Raw genomic sequence first — 23,993 nt, forward strand, 5'->3', positions numbered from 1 at the left:
ATGTAAATGCTTGCTAGAGCAGATGGTTCCTTCAGGTTTCCTGAAGACTTCCACCCTGTCTTTCAATAGATTGTCTCAAAATGTTAGAGCATTGCTGCTTTTAACATGCATGGATACGGATGTATGTATAAACTACCGAAGTACTGTTTCTAAAATGGCACTGCTAGCTGGGCATATTCTGCCTATTGACAATGGTGGGTAGCTCCAGTTGCTGACTAATCCTGGGCTTGACTAAATTCCTGGCTTAATCTCTGCCCTTCAGTGATTACTGCAGAAATTATGCTGGTGTGGATGTATTTATACTGATATCACAAGCCTCTTTCTGAATAGAATAGCTGTGCTGCAGTGAAATACCTTTAGACCAAATACTCTGTTGAGAGAAAGTTTGGGGAAAAAAAAAAAAAAAGGCAAATGAGGCTTGAAACTCGTTGCACTTGTTCTCTGAATCACAAGGATTGATTGTTTTATTTGAATCTCTTTATATATATGCTTTAGAGTATGTTAGGGATGCTTTCTCAAAGACAAAGTGAGGCTTTGAATTTGAAGAGTAACTCATTCCTATCTGCAAGTAAATTGAATTTAACCTGATGATCATTACATGTTTTGTCCATGTTCAACAGCCATTTTATCCATGGTGCTTCCCAGTTACTGTGAAGAAAACAATGAGTAAAGAAAACTCTTATGTTTATTTAGATGTGCTATCATCAGAAAGACCATCTGTAATACTCCTGTTTCCTGCTGTCCTGTCTCTGTTCAGGAAACCCTGCTGTGTACCAAGCTAGAGTGCCCTGCTATGGGTTATGCTGGGATCAGAGCTGCTCGGCTCGGCAACCATGTTTACTTGGCAAAGAATGAGGAAAAGACTGAAGTACTTAATGCCTTCTTTGCCTCAGTCTTTAATAATAAGACCAGTTTTTCTCAGGATACACAGCCCTCTGAGATGGGAGACAGGGGCAGGGAGCAGAATGAGGCCCCCATCCCAGAGGAAATGGTGACCTGCTATACCACTTAGACACACACAAGCCTATGGAGCCAGGTGGGACCCACCCAAGAGTACTGCAGGATCTGGCGGAAGCGCTCACAAAGCCGCTTTCAATCATTTTCAGCACTCCTGACTAATCAGTTGACTGAAAGTTAGCAAATATAATGCCCATCTACAAAAAGGGCTGTAAGGAGGATCCGGGGAACTACAGGCTGGAACTGAGAATCTGACCTCCCCTGTCATGGAAAATTATGGAGTGCCATTGTGAGTGCCATCACTGGCAGGACAGCCAGGTAATGAGGCCCCCAGTCAGCATGGATTTATGAAAGGCAGGTCATGCTTGACTAACCAGATCTCTATGACAAGGTGAACCACTTAGTGGATGAGAGAAAGCTGTGGATGTTGTTTACTTGAACTTCAGTAAAGCCTTTGACACCATTTCCTTGGCATTCTCCTGGAGAAACTGGCTGCTCATGGCTTGGACAGGCGTACTTTGCTGGGTAAAAAACTGGCTGGATTGCCGAGCCCAAAGCGTGGTGCTGAATGGAGTTAAATCCAGTTGGTAGCTCAGTGTGGAGTCAGTTCTGTTTAATAATGATCTGGATGAGGGGATCAAGTGCACCCTCAGTCAGTTTGCAGATGACACCAAGTTGTGTGGGAGTGTTGATCTGCTGGAGGGTAGGAAGGCTTTACGGAGAGATCTGGATCGGCTGGTTTGATGCGCTGAGGTCAATTGTACAAGACTGAACAAGGCTGAGCTCTGGGCCCTGCACTTCTTTCACAACCACCCCGTGCAACACTGCAGGCCTGGTGAAGACTGGCTGGAAAGCTGCCAGGTCGAAAAGGATGAGGGGATGTTTCTTGACAGTCACTTGAACATGGGCCAGCAGCTCGCCCAGGTGGCCAAGGTGGTGAATAGCATCCTGGCCTGTATGAGAAATAGCATGGCCAGCAAGGCCAGGGAAGTGATTATCCACCTGGACTGGGCACTGATGAGGCCACACCTCAAATACTGTGTTAAGTTTTGGGCCCCTCACTACAAGAAAGACATTGAGGTGCTGGAGCATGTCCAAACAAGAGCAGTGAAGCTGGTGGAGGGTCTGGAGAACAAGTGTTAGGAGGAGCAGCTGAGGGAACTGGGATTTTTTTAGTCTGGAGAAAAGGAGGCTTGAGGGAGATTTTATCATTCTCTGCAACTACCTGAAAGGAGATTCTAGTGAGATGGCTGTTGGGTCTCTTCTCCCAAGTAATAAGCAATAGGACAAGTGGAAATGGTCTTAAGTTGTGCCTCGAGAGATTTCTTCACTGAAAGCATTGTCAAGCATTGGAACAGGCTTCCCAGGTAAAGTGGTTGAGTCACCATCTCTGGAGGCATTTTGCAGTGGGCTTAGTAGTGTTATGTTTATGGTTGGACTCACTGATGTTAAAGTCCTTTTATCCAACCTACATGATTCTGTGATTCTATGAAGTATCTTGATTCATTTGACATGCCATTGAGAACTTTTTTGGGGTCGTCTTTAAGTAAGATCACATTTAAGGTGCTAAGAGCTTGTTTTATCATACCCTTGAATATATGATGAAATTACAAAAAGTACCAGTTGTTTTATTAGTTACCAGTTTTAAAATTACAGATGAAAAACCTGTTGAAGTGGTGGTTGCTGCATTTCTAGGGGAAAAAAAAAAAATCTGGTTAAAACCACCAAAATGTTAGAGTTTTGTATGTATAAATCACAATTAATATGCATGGAAGACACTTTTAAAATGGATTGCTTCAACTGTTTAACAATCCCCAGGTAACACAAGGCAGCTTTGTACTTCAGTAATGTTAAGTCTAGCATGATAGTACTAGATGTATATCAGGCCTTGATCCTTGGTTTAGGTAATAGTATGCAAAAGAGTTGCTGGTCTTCATATGTCTTAGTAACATGCTTACCAGTACAAAACAGAGGTCATTGAGCAGTATGTTTTCATTTCACCTTACAGGACATGGTGTTTGGGATTATTAGCAAGAGTAAAGCACATTGTAAGTAAATCATTGGTGCTATCACTGTCCTCATGAAGTTCTTGAAAATAATACTGTTACATTTGTTTAGCTAGAATTATTTTCTATCTCCTGCCCGTTTTTTGGTAGTATATATCAAAGCACTATTTAAGTGAAAAACAAGCATGGTGGGTTTTTTTTTTTTTCTTGATAAAAGGTGCACTTAACCTCAGTGTTTCACATCTGCTAGGAGGACTGTGAAGCGTTAGTGGAAATATGAAGTGTGGTTCCTCATCTCTAAAACAAAAGCTCTCAGTATGAATTTGGTGTAAGTGCCAGCTTTCATTAAATAGGCCATGCTGCAGATGTGCAACTGTTGGACTAGAATGATATTTCAGGTGGGACACGTAAGCAAATCTTGTATGGAATAAATAAACCCAAGTCTGTTAATGTTTTAGTATGGGTCATGGTTTTTAGACCTTGAATTGTTTTTTCTGGACTCTCTTTAAATTTCTCACATTGTCCTTATTAGATGGTTCCCTGAACCACATATTTTAAGCCATGGCCCTTAGATTTTCCGGGAAGAAATATGTGTTCGTATGGCATAGAGCAGAATGTATAGAACATCACAAATCAACTGTGTGGCGCATACCTAGCAAGTTTAGTATATTTTGGATACATTAGACCTGTTGTATATGCAGTATAAAAATCAGTTTTTGCTGGTCCTCTGTAAGATCAGGGCCAAAGAAGTGGTAAGGGAATATATTTCATATGGAAGTGACCTAAAGCGTTTTCCTAAAACAGTAAGGCTGATGGGTTATTTTTAAGCCTGTAGAAGATGTCAGATTGGTAGCTAAAAGTTAACAGGAGGTGATCAGATCTTGAAGTTATTCCAGAAACATTAAAAATAAAAAAGGAAGGAGAAGTAAAACATGGAAATGCACGGAAACTTTCTGGGCAGACCTGTGTTGGAAGGGGGTCAGGCAATTTCAAAATACCAGAGCAAGAGTCTTTTGAGATGTGGGAAAAGGGACACTTTTCATTTTGAGACAATTAGCAGAGAACTTTCCTGGTGACAAAAGGTAATTGCTCTGTTCTCCGTGTTAGGCAGGACTCATAGAAAATTGAGTCTGCGGTACTAACGGAGGATGCAGAAAAATTATTCAGAAGAAAACAGAAAAATGACAAGAAGTACACATAATGTGTCCTTTGATGAAAGTTTGAATAACTGTGTATGGTTAGTATATTAAAGAGAGGAAACATAGTAAGTCTTCAAATGCGTCTACAGGGACTGTATAAGTGACAGTGATAGAGTGGTCTTTACATCAGCTCAGAAGGATAGAAGTACTCTTAGTTCATGATAAAGAGTTCTTAGGTTGAACACTAGAAAAAGAATAATTTCAGAAGGCAAAACGCTGTAAAACACAGAAGAAAATTTTGGCATCTTCATACACATTTTGAACTTGATGGTACATATCTAGGTAGCAGGTGATGCACAGCTCTGCAAGGAGAAAAGAGCGTCACCTTTATTAATTTCTTTGGGTGGCAGAATTAATGCACTATAAATGCTGTTTCAGCAGAAAAGTGGAAAGAAGCAGAGCTGAGCTGGTGGGAAAAAGAAGAAAAAGAGTACACTCTGTTGTGAAACTTTTCTTCTGCTGTCCCAGGAACAACTCAAACATTTGCAAATACATCTCCCGCCTGTTTCTCTTGAGCTGTGGACAGCTCCTTGTACAGGGCATACACCTTATCCATTGTCAGATAAGTGAAGTTATATGCCAACTATTATTTTGAACTGCTTCTTCTTGCTCTGGCTGATCTCTTGTTTGATTGGAGAGAAAAAGAAATTGAAAATCACAAATGTATACACTTCTTACATTTCAAACAGTCTGCATTCTTAAGATCCAGTAAATTATTTGGGTTATGTTGAAGTTAAGTATTCTTGACACTACATATTTTTAAAAGCAATGAGAAGTTTCTGGCGGAGGATATTTTTGGTTTACATATGCATTATCAGACAAGGGACTTTGAGAAAAACTGAAAATATCTCAAGCCATTACTGCATTGCTGGTTTTAGAGTAGGCAGACTATAAAGCCTTGACAGTGTTTTACTGTGATTCAGCAACTTTCTGCTTTTCAGCCTCAAAGTGGTTTTGATTTAGGCCATTAAAGATAATTCATTTTATATTCAAATGGCACTTAGTACTATTTTGAAAATCGCCATTGTATTATTCTCATTGTTCTAGGATCTAGACCTGTTGACATTCCTGAACAAGGTCAGGAGCAATGTTCTGTACTGGTTTTGCTTTAGTTTTGTAGTAGTGGGGGCAGAGACATTAGACAATACTAATTCTGAATTCCTGCATTTTTGTCATGAAGAGACTAGGTATCTTATTTGATAGCTTTAAACTGCATTCTTCATTCATTGAACAGTAAGGATTGCTGTGGTGAGATGTGAATAAATGGAGTTAACCTAGCTTCTTTTAGGAAATTACTAGGGGGGAAGAGGCAGTTAAAAGTTATTCCTATTACATATTCATGTCATGTTGTTTAGGCAGAATTATTCCAATATTGTGAACAATCTGGACAAGTATTCAGTCTTCTTCTAAAAACATTTAGGTGAAGTCCTTCTAGGACTTTATGGGGGCTATAAAGGTTAAAATATGCTAATACTTTATTTGGGAAGTAACAAATACGTTTCCAAGAAAACAAGATGTTATCTTGTTGAAAACAGTTCTTGTCATAGAATCACAAAATGGTTTTGGTTGAAAGGGACCTTAAAGACCATCTTGCCCTGGGAAGGGACACCTTCCACTAGACCAGGTTGCTCAAAGCCCCACCCAACCTGGCCTGGAACACTTCCAGGGTTGGGACATCCACAGCTTCTCTGGGCTTCCTGTACCAGTACCTCACCAACCTTTTAGTGGAGTAGAAAGTGAAGAGAAAACTTTTCTGGAGAAATTGGGAAGCTTTTCCTAGTGTCTCTGCTATTTATGGAGATACATTTATGTAACGGGGTTTTCCTCCTTTAGACCACTAGTTGATTGTTCAGAATATGTGGATGTTTCTTTGTGGTTTTCATCTGTTCTGAGAATCAGCTGCCTTTTAGACCTTACTATAAGTTTTATTGATAAAGATCCAGCTTTGTATTAGGGGGAATCTTAGAATTGTTCTGTATGCTGTCAGCAAGGTATGTAACAATGGATTTGGAGGACAGAAACACCCAGCATTTTGAAGTGATCTATCTTCTTAAAACGTTCTTGCTAAAGTTTTGAAGTTATTACTACCTTTGTTATGCTAAACTTAGTATAATCTTTGAAGATAAATATAAGAAGGAAATGCTCAAACAACATATATTTGCTCTCTGCAATTTAGAAGAAAGCCAGACAACTGAATTATGTCAGTTGTTAAGCAGCTGGAACAAAAAATGGCTGAAAAGCAGGATTTTCAGTTTGTGCAAAAACATCCTGCAAACTAGAAGTTTTGATTCTCAGGTTCTTCAGCTTACTCCACTGTAATACTGTTTTAAAACCTGTTTATTGTTCAGGAAGTTTGCAAAATACTTCTCTGGTGTGCAGCACTCTCGCTCACAAGTTGTTCCTGGCTCGTGAAATGTCCAGTTAAATCTGTAGTTGAGCATGGCTTTTGTTTTTCACTTTTGTAGATTCTGAGCTTGGAAAAGAGCATAGTAAAGCTACTACAGTCTTGGCAGATAATCCATATCAAATTTGTCTGTCTTTGTTGGCTTCTTGAAATGCACAGCAGTAGAGTGCAGCTGCTTTCATTTGAAAGCTGCAGGAATCCAGACCACTGTTCTCTCTTCAAATATTTGAACATAATCCATGCTCCTCATTCAAAATACAGCAAGCTTCCTCAACTTCAGATGTTCGTATTTGTACATGTAAGAGTAAAAAAAATAAATCTACAGCCTCTCCCCCTGTTAAAGCTTCTGTAGGTATGTGCTGTCAGTATTTTCTACCTCTAAACTTTACTTCTTCAAAATTAAGATTTTAGCTACTCAGTTAATTCTTGCTGCAAAAACATTGAGGTTGTGAAGGGCTGTCTTAAAGTAGCTTCATCTCCTTCTTTCCAGAGCTCTCAAGTGAGCTGTCTAGGCTAGCTGGCTGGCATAATAGTTTTTATTGCATATTAGAGAACCTGTAAAATGTATGTGACTTGGATCACAACATACAGGTTGAGATATGAGTTTATACTGAGAGGAGCAGAAAACTGGGTAGGAAATGACTACTGACTACTTCTGAGTAACAGTTACTAGAGAAAGTTTAATAACCTCTTCAAATTATAGTAATCTTATTGAGTAATACTCAGTCATGCTTTTGGGCTCATGAGTTTTGTTTCTTTCCTGTATAAATGCTTAAAGCATAGGTCTGTCAGTCACATCTCTCTTTAAACTGAATTCTGTTAGCTGCAGTAAATGTGACTTTAAATTACTTCTGTTTCTTTTCCGAATGACTTCCCTGGTTTTGCTGCTGCTTGGTGGGCTGCCAGCTCAGTACAGCAAGACACTGACTGCAGCCATGAAAAAGGTTCAGTGTACTTTATAGATTCAGAAAGGACTTGTGAAGAACAAATTTATGCCTTGCTATATAAAATTGATGCAGCCAAGATCAGACTGTACATATATGTGCTGAATCAGGTGTGCACATCAGTTTTTGAATTCTCATTAGGGAAAGGCATTAGAATAATCTATCAGTCAACTAATGACATACAAAGAGAAGAAGGAGTGGTATGTATTCCTCACTGTGGCATTTGTAGCTCTACCAATTCTGAGCCAGTTGCTGTAGAGCAATTATTGTGTAAGTTTCAGGGTGGGGGGAGTGGGGGAAAGTCCATTTTAATCTTCGCAAGGAGGAATTAAGCCTACATTTGGTAGGTTATGGAGTTTTCAAATTAGGCTCATATGCTCCAGGATGCAAGCTTGTTTTTGCATGATGTTCTGCTATTGGAGCATGATTTGCCTGGGCATTAAGCCCTGGCATGAAATACACTTGGAATTTAGGATAAATTTCCAAGAATAGCTTGGAAATTAGGATAACAAAATGGTGACACAATGGATGTTTATCTATGCATAGTCTTGCTTAAATTATTCCCCTGAAGAAGATGAAGCAACATAAAGGAACCAGGCATTAAAGAGAGCAGTTAACTTCTCAAAAATGGAAACTTCAAATACAATGACAACTTATTGAAAGAAACTTTTTCTTCCTTGGTATTCAGATTGTCTGGTTTTGTCAGACAGGTGAATTTCTGATGTTTGCTTAACAGTTTCAGATAGCAATTCTTAAGTTACTTGAAAAATACGGTGTAAGTGTCCTCAGCTCTGAGGACAGCAGTTTTCAGGCTCGTTTGTCCCTAGGTGTCTGCTGGGATTTCATACTTCCTTTTCAGGACATATAATTTTTGGCATGTTTCTTCTTGACTTCTGTTACTGGTTTAAACCACATGGACCACAGGTAATTAGTTTGGCTTTATGAAAACTGTGTAGGCTATTCCATGACAAGAACAGATCCCGTGTTTCTGCCTATTTGGAGAGCAAGTACTGCAAAGGCAACAGCTGGGATGGAATATGTATATTAAGGAAGAGTGCCAACCCTCAATGCTTTGCAAAAATTTCATTTGGTACATAAATACCATTTTGTTTCCTGATGAAAATACAGCAAGTTTTTACTTGTCAATCTGTTATCATTTACAGCCCCCTAGTGATATGAAGCACATTGTGTGAAGTAGCCACTCCCAGCTCTTTTGTATTGTGAATCTGTAGCAGTCAGTTACAATTTCCTTGCTTGTCAGGCTGGCTGGGTTTTGTCGCTGTTTTCTAAATGCCTATCATAATCTGATAATTTTGTAAAGAGATTCTTGCCATTAAGAAAACTTCAACATGTTCGGTAATGCTAATAAAATCAGCCAGGTTTGTGTTTTTAGAGTGCATTTGGTAGAGGTACTATTTTTTTAATTTTAAATTGTGATCTTTTCTGTGGACAAGTAACAGATTGCCCTTGTGCTCTTTGAAGGCACCTAAATTGTACCATTCCTATCATGAAATTGGTGCAGCCGCAAAAGACAAGTAAAAAAGTAGGGTTGCAGGTTTTTATTTCTGAATTTAAATTACTATTCTGAATAGTAGATGGTGCTTCCAATAATATTGGAAGGTGCATTATCCTAATGCAAAAAAAACCATAACAGTGTGTCTTTTGATAGCAGTTTGTCTAACAAACTCTTAAAATCTACCAATGAATGAATGTTATTGTAGTGTTCCCAGACTATCTGCAACATTCTCCCTGATATATAGCCCAGGCTTGCTACAGAAATTGTCTTGGGACATCCAGGCTGTTCCAACTCATTAGAAATGAACTGCTAAATTGTCATGTTTTCATTAACTTCCCCTTTTTTCATTTGCTCATTCCTTCATAATTTTTATCTCTGGGGATGATGTTTCTCTGACTTATTAACAATAAGGTAACACCGATAACACCAATGTTTGTAGTTGCTGCTCAGTGATGTTTAGTCTGACCAAGGACTTTCTGAGTCTCATGCTCTGCCAGGAAGGAGGGGAAGCCAGGAGGAAGCAGAGACGACACCTGACCCAAACTAACCGAAGAGGTATTCCATACCACAGCACGTCATGCCCACTATATAAACGGGGGACAGTTACCTGGAAGGATTAGATCACTACTTGGGTTGGGCTGGGTACCGGTCGGCGGGTGGTGAGCAGTTGTATTCTCTTCCCTTGTTGTTTCACTTATTATTATTATTGGTGGTAGCAGTAGTGGTTTGTGTTATACCTTAGTTACTGGACTGTTCCTATCTCAACCTGTGGGAGTTACATTCTTTCGATTCTCCTTCCCATCCCTCCAGGAGCGGTGGGGGGAGGAAGGGGGAGAGTGAGCGAGCTGCTGTGTGGCTGAGTTGCCAACTGGGCTTAAACCATGACACTGCGTTTAAACTCTGATTTAACTGAGATTTGGATAATAGAATTGCATCCAGTTCTTCAGCTCTTGCAACTTGTTGTCCTTACAAAGGAAATGGAAAAAAAAAAATGCTGTATTAGAAATGCTTGTGAATGTATTTGAATACTGAGCATCCATATTTTCTGAAATGCTTAATGAGTAATATGCATCTCTGTGAAAGCCTTGATACATTGTTGTCTGCAAGGATGTGCTCACTGAGGGAGAGAGGTCAGAGATGGAGATCATGCTGTGCTTTGTAAAATCTCCAATCAGCTGCATGGAATTCAGCCCATCACTATGTGTGATATTTATTTTCATCTCTCTGAGAATCTTTTTTTTTTTTTTTTTGGTTAATCATTTGATATGATCACATTCTTTTTTTAGCATCAGGGATTAAATCTGCAATTATTGTTCATGGCTTTGAAGAGCAGTCTTGTGTCAAGGTCCCATTGTTGACTTGCCTGCTTCTTCCAATTCTACTGCAGACAGCTCTTACTACTTTATTTTTAGCACAATTCCTGAGGTACCAAGCTGTCTGTAAGCTTTATCTCTTCTGTTCTTCGTCTCTCTGCAAAAGGTTTTTTAGCACGTCACCAGTTTCAAACAAATTGACATAGGCATAGAGTTTTATTAGTCTGGTCCTTGCTGCTTCATGAAAATAGGCAGCTGGGCAGATGAAGATGGCCCATCTTTTTTTCCCAGGATCCAGCAGTGAGCAGGACTTGTAAATGGAACATATGTAAGACATCAGAGAATCTAGTTGCAAAGCATCCATTGGAACCAGGATCCACATAGAGCTGTTTTCTGAAAACTGATAGTGGAGCATTACTTCAGTGAGCTGTCATCCTTACAGAGTTTTTGAGAACATAAAAAGAGATAGTGTAGCTACAAAACTGCCAAGAGGATTTTTCCTGGAAAGAAAATGGTTTCAGATCTAGTTTGTTTATGCGTTTGGCTACTTCATTATCAATTCCTATAACTGTGTCATACACAGGGTAGAGATTTTAGTTCTTTTTCCTGTTTGCTGTAGGACAGACTGCATGCAGGAAGAAACAGTGAATTCTTATTCAGTGATTGTGCTTTAACTGAATTCACTGGTCTGTGTTCATAAAATGCGATAGCATTATACTTTAATGCTCCTTACTGGAAGAAGCTATGAAAACCAATAATATATGATGATGAAGAAAGATGGGAGAAGGGAAGATTTACAAACAGCTGCTTTACAGAAAAAATGGAGAAATATACACCACAAGAAAATTAGGTCATTACCGAGAAGATGATTTCTGAAATAAGTAAGTACAGGAAACAGAAATTCAATCAGCTTTCCATTATGAAGGACTGTTGAACAACGTGAGGATACAGAAAATTTCTCTTTTATAAGGGAAGGAGAATGTGAGATAACTGAACAAGAATGCAGTTCAAACTTACAGGGAATAGAAGTCAGTTACAAGACTTTTTTTCTTTGTTTTGTTTTTCTTATTTCATTTTGAGTGCAATCATAGTGAGACAAGAAGTAATTGAGAAAGTAGATTCATTTGAAAGTAAATGAATGCAGCTTGCATGCTTGAAGTGTTTTTTCTAGTCTTTCAACATGAAAGACTACAAAGTCAAAACCTTACAGAAATACTTACCAGTAAATCACTAATGGGAATTTTGATACATATGACCACATGCTATTTGGAAGATTCAGGTGATAGATATTCTAGGGTATGAAGCAAACTCCTCTGCAGTTATTTTAGATGTGAAAGAATAGAATGGTAGAAAGGGACTGTGAAACTCTAAGCTGTGTATACGGAAATACCAAGGTAAGGAGGTGATTTCTTCAAGTCTGTGATTTTGTCCCTATAATAGTTTCTGTATATAAACGTAGAAGCATGCCATAGGAAAATACTGACAAATTGTCAGGAATATGTGCATGTAAGACGTACGCTCTGAAGGGAATATTTGTTCCTGTCTTCCTGTGTTGTCCACCAAAAATTTGGGTCAGAAGCCTACAAATGGAAATGGCAAATCTCTCAACAAAGTATAGAAACTTCTTGATCAAATCAGAAGTGACATAGCTAAGAATGGGAAGATACTAATACTGGACTGCATAAACAAGGCTTCAGCAGGAAAGTTTGTATTTTATCCAAGAAAAAGCATCTCTTGAAAGCATTTGATGGAAGCTTTGTCCAGGAAATGGGCTGATCTAAAAGGTCTAAAACCAAAGTGCTGATGGGTCTCAGGGACAGATGTGTTCTGTAAAAAAAAAAAAAAAAAAAAAAAAAAAGGACTGTCACTTATTGGAAATTTTTCTGTATCTTAAATATTATGCTCAAAAAGTAGACTGCATTTTTTTTTTTTTAAATCAGTAACTCAGTGGTTCCGTACAAAGAGATAGGAAAGATAGTCCTTCTCCGCAGGGATGCTCTGAATCTCTTCTCTGCCCAGCCTGCAGCTGTGCCACGGATTGCTCCGACCCAGGTGTAGGACCTTGCACTTGGCATGGTTAAACTTCATCAGGTTGGCATCAGCCCACCTCACAAGCGTGTCAAGGTCCCTCTGGATGGCATTCCTTCCCTCCGGCATATCAACCGAACCACACAGCTTGGTGTCATCGGCAAACTTGCTGAGGGCGCACTCAATCCCACTGTCCATGTCACCGACAAAGATGTTGAACAAGACCGGTCCCAACACCGATCCTTGAGGGACACCACTAGTTACTGGTCTCCAACTGGACATTGAGCCATTGACCACAACTCTTTTTGTGTGGCCATCCAGCCAGTTCTTTATCCACTCAGTGGTCCATCTATCAAATTGATGTCTCTCCAATTTAGAGACAAGGATGTTGTGTGGGACAGTGTCAAACGCTTTGCACAAGTCCAGGTCGATGACGTCAACTGCTCTGCCCCTGTCCATCAGTTTCGTAGCCCCATCCTAGAAGACCACCAAATTGGTCAGGCAGGATTTCCCCTTAGTGAAGCCATGCTGGCTGTCACTAAGCATCTCCTTGTTTTTCATGTGCCTTAGCATGCCTTCCAGGAGAATCTTCTCCAAGATTTTGCCAGGCACAGAGGTGAGACTGACTGGTCTGTAATTCCCCAGGTCATCCATTTTCCCCTTCTTGAAAATGGGGGTTATATTTTCTTTTTTCCAGTCGTCGGGAACTTCACCTGACTGTCATGATTTTTCAAATATGATGGCCAGTGGCTTAGCAACTTCATTTGCCAGCTCCTTCAGGACCTGCAGATGGATTTCATCAGGTCCCATGGACTTGTGCATGTTCAGGTTCTTAAGATGGTCTCAAACCAGATCCTCTCCTACAGTGGGCCTAAGGTCTTCATTCTCACAGTCTCTGATAGAATATTTTCCATTGGAAGGGACCTGCAACAATAGCCTAGTCCTACTGCCTCATAACATCAAAGTTGACCGGACAAAAAAGCATGTTAAGGGCGTTGTCAAAATGCCTCTTAAACACTGACAAGTGTGGGGCGCAAACCACCTCTCTAGGCAGCCTGTTCCAGTGTTTGACCACCCTTTCCGTAAAAAAATGCTTCCTAATGTCAAGTGTAAACCTTTCCACTTCCTTTTCTCAGGAAGCTGTAGAGAGCCATGAGGTTTTCCCTCAGCCTCCTTTTCTCCAAACTAAGTCCGAAGTCCTTAGCTGCTTCTCATTACATTCCTTCCAGCCTTTTCACCAACTTTGTTGCCATCCTCTGGATGCATTAAAGTATCTTCACATCCTTCTTAAATCGTAGTGCCAAGAACTCAAGGCAGGGCTGCACCAATGTAAAATGCAGAAGGAAAATCACCTCTTTTGACTGGCTGCCTATGCTGTATTTGATGCACCTCAGAATATGGTTTGCTCTCTTGGCTGCCAGGACACAGTGCTGACTCACATTGACCCTTCTGCCAACCAGCATGAACATCTGGGATAATGTCCTATACACATCATAATGGACATGATAGCCAGACCTCAGCTGAAATTAATGATTTGTTGTGTATATATAGTATCAGAGGTATTTTTTTACTGCAGGTAAAGTGCTGTAAATTACATCTGTGTGAATTTCTGTGTGAATAGTTGGGGATATTGCAAGTATTAAGTTTCAGAGTTAACTGTTGAACAATGATACAAGATTCGCACAAGAACACTAGTGCATTTGAGCAGAATTTAGGGAAACTGAATGACATTTGCTTAAGCTATTGAGTTAGAAGAATACAAATGCAAAGAATATATGAAGTGTCTGGCTCTTAGAAAAGCAATAAAAGGATTTAGTATATGCTAAGATTAAAAACATACCCTTTTCTGCTTAAATTTACTTCTTGAATCCAAATTGTTTCATGTCGATTCAGAGAAATCTCCAGGAACTCGCTAGCAAAGTTTAAGTTGACAAGCAGGTATTCTTTATTGCAGCGCTGGGAGACACGGGGGATCGCTCCTCCTAGCATGCCTCATCCAAGCATCAACCAGGCTGTGATTATATTGTCCTTAAACATACATATTCATTAGATTGCATACATTACATCATACTCTTAGAGAATGCCTCCTGCATGCACACTAAAATGTGGTAGTGGGCTTTGGGACCCCTGGTGACTATTTCTTCATCACTTTGTTTTAGGATCATTGTCATATCAGTAACCACCAGGTGGTTCTGGCAAAGCTTATTTTAGTAATTTCCTTTTCTCTATAGCTGCTAACAAAGCCTAACGTCCTTGAAGTTACTTATTTACAACCCTATTCTTCAATCAACCCTATTCTTCAGTCAGTACCATTCTTCAACATTTATAGTACATGTTGCATAATTTCAGTGTATTTTTAGACCAGTAGGAGTGGGTTTCTTTAACAGCAGATTCTGTTGTATTTAGTGTTCAGTTTAGCTCTTTTAATGACTACATTTGTTAGACTCCAAATGAGATGTAATTTTTGAACTGTGTCTTATAGTGAACTCAAAGCAAATGAAGCAGTTCAGAGGTCAGGATTAATTCTGTGCAAAGAGACTTTTCAGGTATATTAAATGATTTGCTTTTGCTATTATACATATTCATACACCTGACTTCTGCTCCTTCTCACTTGTAATGTTGATAATGAGCAGATAAAGTTACCAAGGGTTTAGTCATCTGATAATTTAATAACAAGCTGTCTTTAGTATGTATATTGTACAGTGGTAATAAATGATGATGAAGTTTCTGCCACTTCACTGAGTATTTTGGAAATAGTGCTAAGGGCGCAGAAGAATGACAGGCTATAGGCTTAGACTTGGAAACTTCTATTCTCAATGAATTCTTGCATATTCTATGTAAAGTCTCTTGATTTTCTCTGTGCTGGTTTTCTCAACGATGTACTCAGTAGAACATAGAATCATATAATAGTTAGGGTAGGAAAGGACATTAAGGTCATCTAGATCCAACCCCCCTGCCATTGGCAGGGACACCTCCCACTAAACCATGTCACCCAAGGCTCTGTCCAACCTGGCCTTGAACACTGCCAGGGATGGAGCATTCAGTTTCCATGGGCAATCCATTCAGTGCCGCACCACCTTCACAGTAAAGAACTTCTTCCTTATATCCAATCTAAGCTTTCCCTGTTTAAGTTTTAACCCGTTACCCCTTGTCCTTTCAGTACAGTCCCTAACGAATAGTCCCTCCAAAGCATCCCTCTAGCCCCCCTTCAGATACTGGAAGGTTGCTATGAGGTTCTCCACGCAGCCTTCTTTTCTCCAGGCTGAACAGCCCCAACTTTCTCACTGTCTTCATACAGGAGGTGCTCCAGTCCCCTGATCATCCTCGTGGCCCTCCTCTGGACTTGTTCCAACACTTCCATGTCCTTTTATGTTGAGGACACCAGAACTGCACACAATACTCCAAGTGAGGTCTCACGAGAGCAGAGTAGAGGGGCAGGATCACCTCCTTCAACCTGCTGGTCACGCTGCTTTTGATGCAGCCCAGGATATGGTTGGCTTTCTGGGCTGCGAGCACACACTGCCATCTCATGTTCATTTTCTTATCGACCAACACCCCCAAGTCCTTCTCTGCTCTGAATCTCTTCTCTGTCCAGCCTGTAGCTGTGCCTGGGATTGCTCCGACCCAGGTGTAGGACCTTGCACTTGTCATGGTTAAACTTCATCAGGTTGGCATCCACCCACCTCACAAGCGTGTCGAGGTCCCTCCGGATGGCATCCCTTCCCTCCGGCGTATCAACCAAACCACACAGCTTGGTGTCGTTGGCAGACTTGCTGAGAGCGCACTCAATCCCACTGTCCATACCATCGACAAAGATGTTGAACAAGACCGGTCCCAACACCAATCCCTGAGGGACACCACTCATTACTGGTCTCCAGCCGAACATCGAGCCATTGACCACAACTCTTTGCGTGTGGCCATCCAGCCAGTTCTTTATCCACCCAGTGGTCCACCCATCAAATTGATGTCTCTCCAATTTAGAGACAAGGATGTCATGTGGGACAGTGTCGAACGCTTTGCACAAGTCCAGGTAGATTACATCAACTGCTGGCCATCAGTTCCGTAGCCCCATCCTAGAAGGCCACTAAATTGGTCAGGCAGGATTTCCCCTTAGTGAAGCCATGCTGGCTGTCACTAAGCACCTTGTTGTTTTTCATGTGCCTTAGCATGCCTTCCAGGAGAATCTGCTCCAAGATTTTGCCAGGCACAGAGGTGAGACTGACTGGTCTGTAATTCCCCGGGTCATCCATTTTCCCATTCTTGAAAATGGGGGTTATATTTTCTTTTTTTCCAGTCGTCAGGAACTTCACTTGACTGCCATGATCTTTCAAATATGATGGCCAGTGGCTTAGCAACTTCATTTGCCAGCTCCTTCAGGACCTGCAGATGGATTTCATCAGGTCCCATGGACTTGTGCATGTTCAGGTTCTTAAGATGGTCTCAAACCAGATCCTCTCCTACAGTGGGCCTAAGGTCTTCGTTCTCACAGTCCCTACGGCTGCCTTCCAAGACTTGAGTGGTGTAGTCAGAGCATTTGCCATTGAAGACTGAGGCAAAGAAGTCATTAAGAACCTCAACTTTCTCCAAATCCAGGGTAGCCAGTTCTGCCAATAGCATATCTGCCCATGAGTTAAGTTTATGCTTGAATATCAAAATGATTGGAAAACTTCAGATAAGAAGCATAACAGCTGTTGAAAAATATTTCGGTTTTATCCTTGAGTGCCAATCAAGTGCATGAATCAAAGACTGTTTTGCTCCAGTGAACAGTTTCCGAAGGTGCTTGACTAGAGCAGAGTTGACTGGTGGTGCTGCTTGAGCGGTGAGTGGTACTTGCTTTCTGTGAAGAGTGGTGTAACACTGTCCATGAATGGATGAAGCGTATTCATTGCTGCTGGGTTTGTTCCAAGTTGAAAATTTATGACCTTGCTCCTCAGATGGCATTCCTGTGTATTGGAAGTAGTTCAGTTACATGCTTGCTTTGGAGAAAATGGAGAAAATTATAGCAATAATTGATTTCAACCTGGTTCTGTTTTTGCTTTAATTTCGTTCTTTCTCCCTCTCCTAGTCCTTGACACTGTATATGAAAAACGGATGTAGAGGGCAAGTTACACATACAGATTTCATTAAAGTACTACCCAGCTTAATCTGTAAAGCAATCCAACTTGCCCTAATATCTAGTACACATAATAATTATTTTTTATACTTTTCCCTTCATGAGTAATCACAATCAATTTACTGAAAATGTAGTTTGCTAGTTTGCATTGAGGAATTCCTTTGCCTACAGTTGCCATGACATTGTTTCAAAGATGTCTTTCCTTTGCCTTATTCTTGTAGAACAGCTGTAGTTTGCAATTGCAGTAAATGACAAGCAGATAACTATAAAAAAAAATGAGGTCCACCAGTAGGTTCCAGAGTGAAGGTCTGTTTTAATTTGTTAAATTAAGAAGGAAATTTGTTAAATCAAGAAGGAAAAGGATGGGATTTCTCTGTAATAAGACAAGTAGATCAGTGGTTCCGAAAACTTGAGACTTCCAGAACTCCACTATGCTTCATGATTACAACTGCATAATGCAGTGTATGCTTCATCAGGTTTATTGACCTGACTTGCAAATATCATTCATGCTTTGCTCCCTTATAATATGACAGGCACGTTAAATAATTTAATCTGCTCCACTGTGTAACTTGTATTCTGTTATCCTCTCTTCTAATGTGATAGAATGCTAGAACAGAAAGTAAACTGATAAATGAACACTGCTATGCTCTGAGGATCTATTCAGCACGTATTGTTGGATGAAGAATTTGCACACTGATCTAAAAGTGATAAGGTCAAAAAAAGAAGTGATTTTTTTTTTTCCAGTTTATTACTTGCATCTGTCACTGAGCATCTTTTTTGGTTTTAACATTTAAAATGGAACACGAGTGATTTGAATGAGTACCTTATCTAGACAGAGGTTGCCTACTAACTTCTGTATCAAATAGCAGCTTATGATACTACTGGGAAGGTCTGGGTTCTTCAGTCTCTGCTCGCTCTCTAGGGGAATCTTGTGTTTGCCCTTAAATGGCAGAGTGGCACCACAGAGTTTGTAGCTGTTAAACCACGGGTTTTTTTAATCTCTCTCTTCCTGTATCCTTTCCCTCTCTTTTCCTTATGTTCCCCTAGGAACCCTGCTCTCCCAGGCTGTTTAGGACAATATGTAACTTCTCTTTCTCATCTTAATATGCTTAATGTGCTTTAGAGCCATCATCCTGACAACAGCTTCTCCTTTTTTGTTCAGTCCCATCTTTGCAATGTGATTAAGACTGCCTTACATTCCCTGCTGTGCTATGTGTGCTGCTAGTTCAAAGTTAATGAATTCTCTTCGAAACAGATTCGGCGTTTTCAGGCAACTTGCATGTATTGTTTCTGAGCTGAATGGTTGAAGGAAATCAGTAGTCTCTACAAGTCCAAAACTGTCAAAAATACAACCCCTCAACCATGAAGCTAAAGTAGATGTTGACCCAATGCTAGATTTTGTAAATCAAGAATAAGCAAAAAAAGGGGAAAGTAAAAAAATCGTGTTTCATATTTCATGCAAAGACATGCAGAAGGCATAACTAGACTTCTGTCTAGAGAAGGTCATTGAATAGATTTCTTCTCTTCCCCTTCCTTCTTTCCCCCCTCCTCTCCTCCCCTGCAGTGAAAGAAACGGATGCGGTTTTGTCTAAAGAAAGGTTTTTGTAGTCTTTTGCTAAAATCAGGCAGTTGTATTGGCCTTCTGCTTTTAGGACTTTTTTGGGGAGGGAATGGAAAGAAACTGAAATGTTTTTTACCAGCGAGAGAAGATGTCTTAAGTACAGTACAAGCTGAAATTACTGTTGTATTTGAGATGAATAAACAAATTACCTTTGGTTTATGTTTTTGTATTGACAGTTGCACCCATCCATTTTTTTAAGTATGGCTTAGATAACTTAGTCATACAAGTATCAAAACCAGCATGACAAGCCAAGCAAATACAGGTTTTGTAAAAGCTGTTGGAGTTCAGTTGATTGATATCACATTCCTTATCACTATTGCAGCCATGCTGGAAATGCTTATTTGGTAAGTATGGTGTGGAAGTTTGATTCTTCCCACTGGCAATATAAGTATTATTGATTTTATTTCTTTTCTTAGACATTTATTATAAGAATGGCATTGCAGTGTCTTTGTTTTGCCACCTTTGGAATGAAAGATTTTTCTTACCTGATCAAATGGTATGAAATCTCAAAGGAGAGAATAAGCCAGGTTATTGTAGTAATTTATCTCTTCCTGGTTTTGTTTTCATTTGTTTTAAAAGGACTAACCAGCCAGGAATGTTTACAAAGAAAGAATTTGATCAGTTGGCCTCAGCAATAGACTGCTTCAGTCTCATGACATACGACTATTCAACACCACAACGGTAAGACTCCATCTAACATTACAAAAAGATTGCTGAAGGAACTGACTCCCAGTTAAGTCACTATTAAAGCTACAGTATGAGGTCTTTATTTTAGTAAAGTGGACAGTGTGTTGTAACTGTATCAGTAATGGGGTTTTGGATTAGTAATTAGGATAGGTGCAAGCCAAGAGCTCAGGACATTGTTTAACGGGAGAATATATTTGGCACCCACATACTGTGAAAGGCTTTGTACTCAAGCTAAAAAAATATTCTTTTACTAGTTCCACAATATTTACTCTTTTCGAGGGCAGGTTCTTTTGTTATTACTTCTTAGCACAGTTCTGCAGGACAGGTACATGCATCATCTAATACATGTCAGTTGTGCTTCAAAGCTCATTTTTTCAACAATGACAACTCATTTGCCTCATCCTAGGCAGCAGAGTGCCTTTTGGCAACACTGGTAATGTGAATATGTTTTTCCATTCTTCCACTAGTGCCTCCCTTGTACTGATACAGTTGCTTATGCAGCAGTTCATCAAACCAGATCAGGGAACTGATCTGACTGGAAAATAGTACAGAACCTCACTCTTGTACATGAATACTAATTTTCAGGAATATTAGTTAATACTTTTAACGGAGTGAAAGTGGAACAGCAGTGTAGCTGAGGTCCTTAAACTCTGCAGGGACTCATTATATTACTGTTCTCCAAAAGCATGGTTCACTTCACCTCAAATTGTAGGTAAAGGACATGCTTGCGGAATTCCTGTTAGATTCTGCGTGTCTTGCTTCAAGGTGACTGTCCAGAGTTAGTATTTGTGGTAAACTGACAGATTTAGAAATGCCATCATTTTTGGTTTTTATTATATCACTAAAATCTTTGTCACCTGTAGCATGTTAGCATTTTGGTAATGTCTAGACAGGTTTAGCAGAAAGGAACTTTAGTCTCTTCTGAAAAGAATTTGTATACCTGCTTCCCCAGGCCTGTCTACATCTTCAAGCCGAGCAACCTAGAGGAGAACAAACATAGACAGTAATATGTATTGAAATTAAAACAATTTTTTGTTACTCTTCTGCTGGAATATGCAGCATAGATGTATCCACTTTAGGATTCCTCTAGGTAAATCTGAGATCTATGAAGATGAAGTGATAAGGGCTTTTGTACATGCTATACAAACCCATCTGGAACCCTGAATGCATTTCAAAATTCTGTGCTGTAGGCTGCGTCTTTCCTGTGTGGCAAAGCTGCACCATGTTTTGTGCCATGTTAAAATCACAGCTTGTAGTACAGTCACATCTTTATACTTTCACTCGTGCTTTAAATTACTTAGACCTGACTTGGAGTTCCTAATCTTTTTTACCTGAAAGGAGGAGGGAAGCATTCTTCAGTTCATACTCGTTGTATTTGAAATAAAGGACATTATATAGTTTATGACATGTAATGCTTTTAGTCTAAGAAAGGACTTGATAGAAAGAATTAAAATCTTTTTTTGCCTGAATTTGCTTTGATTGGTCTGAGTATGTGAAATGCAGGATAATATATATTGTTTTCTCACAATTCTTTTTCCTTTAAATATGCACACAATTTCCAGCAACATTCCTGTACTGTATTAGCAGATTGAGTTTTAATGGCACAGATATCTGAAAGGCTCTGAGGCAGGTATTTAGAAGGGAGTAGATGTTGTTGTTATTTGTAAAACTAGAATATGCTTTTCCTTCTACCATCTTAGCGTGTGTTTGCGATAAAGTCTGCTCTCCTCTCTGATGAGAGAGGAGTGGAAAGAGTACCATGTCTCATGCTGTATGTATGACAATTCATTTACTCTGTGAATTAAGGCTCTACCTTTGTTCTTAATTTAGGTTTTTGTTGAGTAGTTGCCTGTTTAGGGTTTTGTCCATAAATAAGCCTTAAAACAATTATTGAAACCAATCACTGATTTTTAGTTCTTTCTGTAAATAAATGGTGGATTTTGTTGCAGTATGTTATGCCAGTTTACAGTAAAAACATTGAGGATGTTACTGAGAGAAAGCTGAAGTCATATGGAGTTGTGAATTACTGTGTAGGCATTGTGCCAGGCCCAGTAACAAAGAAAATGTGCTGGGTGGAAACCTTTTCTTACCCACTCTTAAGACATTTTGTGTCCCTTCACCTTGGAAGAGAATCACAAAGTCAAGAGTGGGGCAAGCATGTTTTGTACTTCAGCACTTCAAGCCACTAGAGAATGTACATTTAACCTTTATCGGCTGTAGGCTAACCTTCAATGATTTTTATATGCCATAGTTTGCTCTTTACAATTACACTAGGCAAAAAGATTAGGCCAAGAATGAATGTGCACTTTTTCTGACAACCTGTTTGTTTCTTGCTAACTTGACAGACCTGGTCCAAATTCCCCTCTTCCCTGGGTACGAGCCTGTGTTCAAGTACTGGATCCTGATTCAAAATGGAGGAATAAAATACTTTTAGGGCTGAATTTCTATGGCATGGACTATTCTGCTTTGGGAGCCTCTGGGGAGCCAATCCTTGGTAGCAGGTAAGGCTTCTCTGAATAGTAAGTACTTATGTATGATATATTCTCACAGAACTCAGAAATTTACAAGTATTCTTGTTTAGAAATATGGATGTGTAACAAAGAAATGGCAAAAGTGATAAATCTGCACTTGAAAATAGTTGCTTGGTAGTTAGAGTAAGACCTGCAGCTTCTCTTCACTGTAGAAAAGTGCAGATAGATAGCACAGTTATCCTGTCAGAACTTCTATGGGAAAATGACTTGTGTTCTCTCTTTCCTCTGTGTGTGGTTGTACATGCAGTTTGCCATCTGTGTGTTAAAATGTTCTACAGTATTCTCTTACTCTGTGTATCATTTTGGGATTCACGCAGTTGACCAAAAGATTGTTTCTCTTGGTTCCTGAAGTTGTTACCTGTGACTCTGGAACTTGATACTGGTTTCAAACAGCAATACGCCACCAAGTTTTTTTGAGTAGAAAAAGCTGCAATAATCTCACCTGGAGACAAAAATCTGTGACAAGATCAAGGGAAGTATTCCAAAGCCAGCCTGAAATTTCATATTGATTCTCAGAGGAAAATGGTTTCTTTAATTTTGGGTAACAACCACCTATAATGACAGTGAGCTTTGTACAAATACAAAGTCAGGGTATAGTACATCAAGCCAGAATTAAAGCGAGAAAACCAGTTTGAATTTGGCAGGAAAATCAAGTTTATTCAGAAGCTTGTCATTAATTTATCAAGTAGAACCAAGCCAAATGGAAACTAACCTAAAGCATAAGAGGTGAGTGTTCTCACTTTCACAGGTTACTAAATTCATTACACCAGAATATTTCAATATAGTAACAGATTGCATGTTAGGCATTGAAATATTATCTGAGGTGGACTGTATAAGCTAAAGGCCTGAATCTTTTATGTCCATTCCTTCAGTTAAGCAAACACATTGTCATCATTGCACTTGCTGCCTCTGCTGTCTTCCAGCTTCACCTTGGCTGTTTGCAGGAGTGTAATACTGTAGACCCAGTTTTATCCCAATGCTGAACTGTGTTTGAATCAGGCTGAAAAATAGAAAATGAGTGGGGAAAAATAAAGCCATTGTGTTCAGTGAAAGGTATATAGTGAGTATATCAAATGGCTTCTGTAAAGTTAGTTGTAGTGGTTAGGCAGGAAAAATAATAGTCAAAGTATTGTTGATTTACGAGCCTAATTATACAAGCTCAGCACGATTAATGTAGCTTCACTGTCATATTTACAGTTCCTTTTGGAGGTAGGAGTATAGCACTATCTAGCAGAATAAAAGGATCTTGTTTTTTTCTGAACTGCAACTTTTGGAATGAAGTTTCTACTTGAAAACATACTGCATACTGGGATAGCATCTACTTTTATGTTTCATAGATTCTTCTGACTATAGTATAGTGTTAATTCATTATGCTTTTTAATTAATGACAAATATTTGAGCTAAGACTCATCTATGGTTAACTTCTAATGAAAGAGGCTCTGTTTACTTGGATGTTGGCCACTGGTGCAGAGTACAAGACAATGTTTTATAAGAGAATGGTCCTGTTAACATATTCTTCATTGATAGACCATGATATGGTAATCTTTCACGTATCTGCCAGAAGCAGGGTTCTGGACAGAATCTTTAAGAGACTTTATACTTTAAGAGTTTATACATAAAACACATTAATTTTCACTTTGCTGCCTTACCCATTAAACATTGGTCAATGGTTTA

General features: G+C 39.5%; 1 protein-coding gene across 1 annotated transcript in view; it reads left to right on the plus strand.

The window, feature by feature from the left end:
- The window catches only part of CHID1 (chitinase domain containing 1), a gene marked incomplete at both ends in the record, with an annotated part of 135,921 nt that overhangs the window by 21,711 nt on the left and 90,217 nt on the right, over positions 1-23,993 (plus strand). Inside the window, 2 exons of the mRNA XM_080619788.1 lie at positions 19,681-19,782; positions 22,134-22,289. Coding sequence (XP_080475914.1) covers positions 19,681-19,782; positions 22,134-22,289 — 258 coding nt within the window. The remainder of the gene's footprint in view (positions 1-19,680; positions 19,783-22,133; positions 22,290-23,993) is intronic.

The sequence above is a fragment of the Psittacula echo genome (assembly GCF_963264785.1).
Source record: "Psittacula echo genome assembly, chromosome: 5".
NCBI lineage: Eukaryota > Metazoa > Chordata > Aves > Psittaciformes > Psittacidae > Psittacula > Psittacula echo.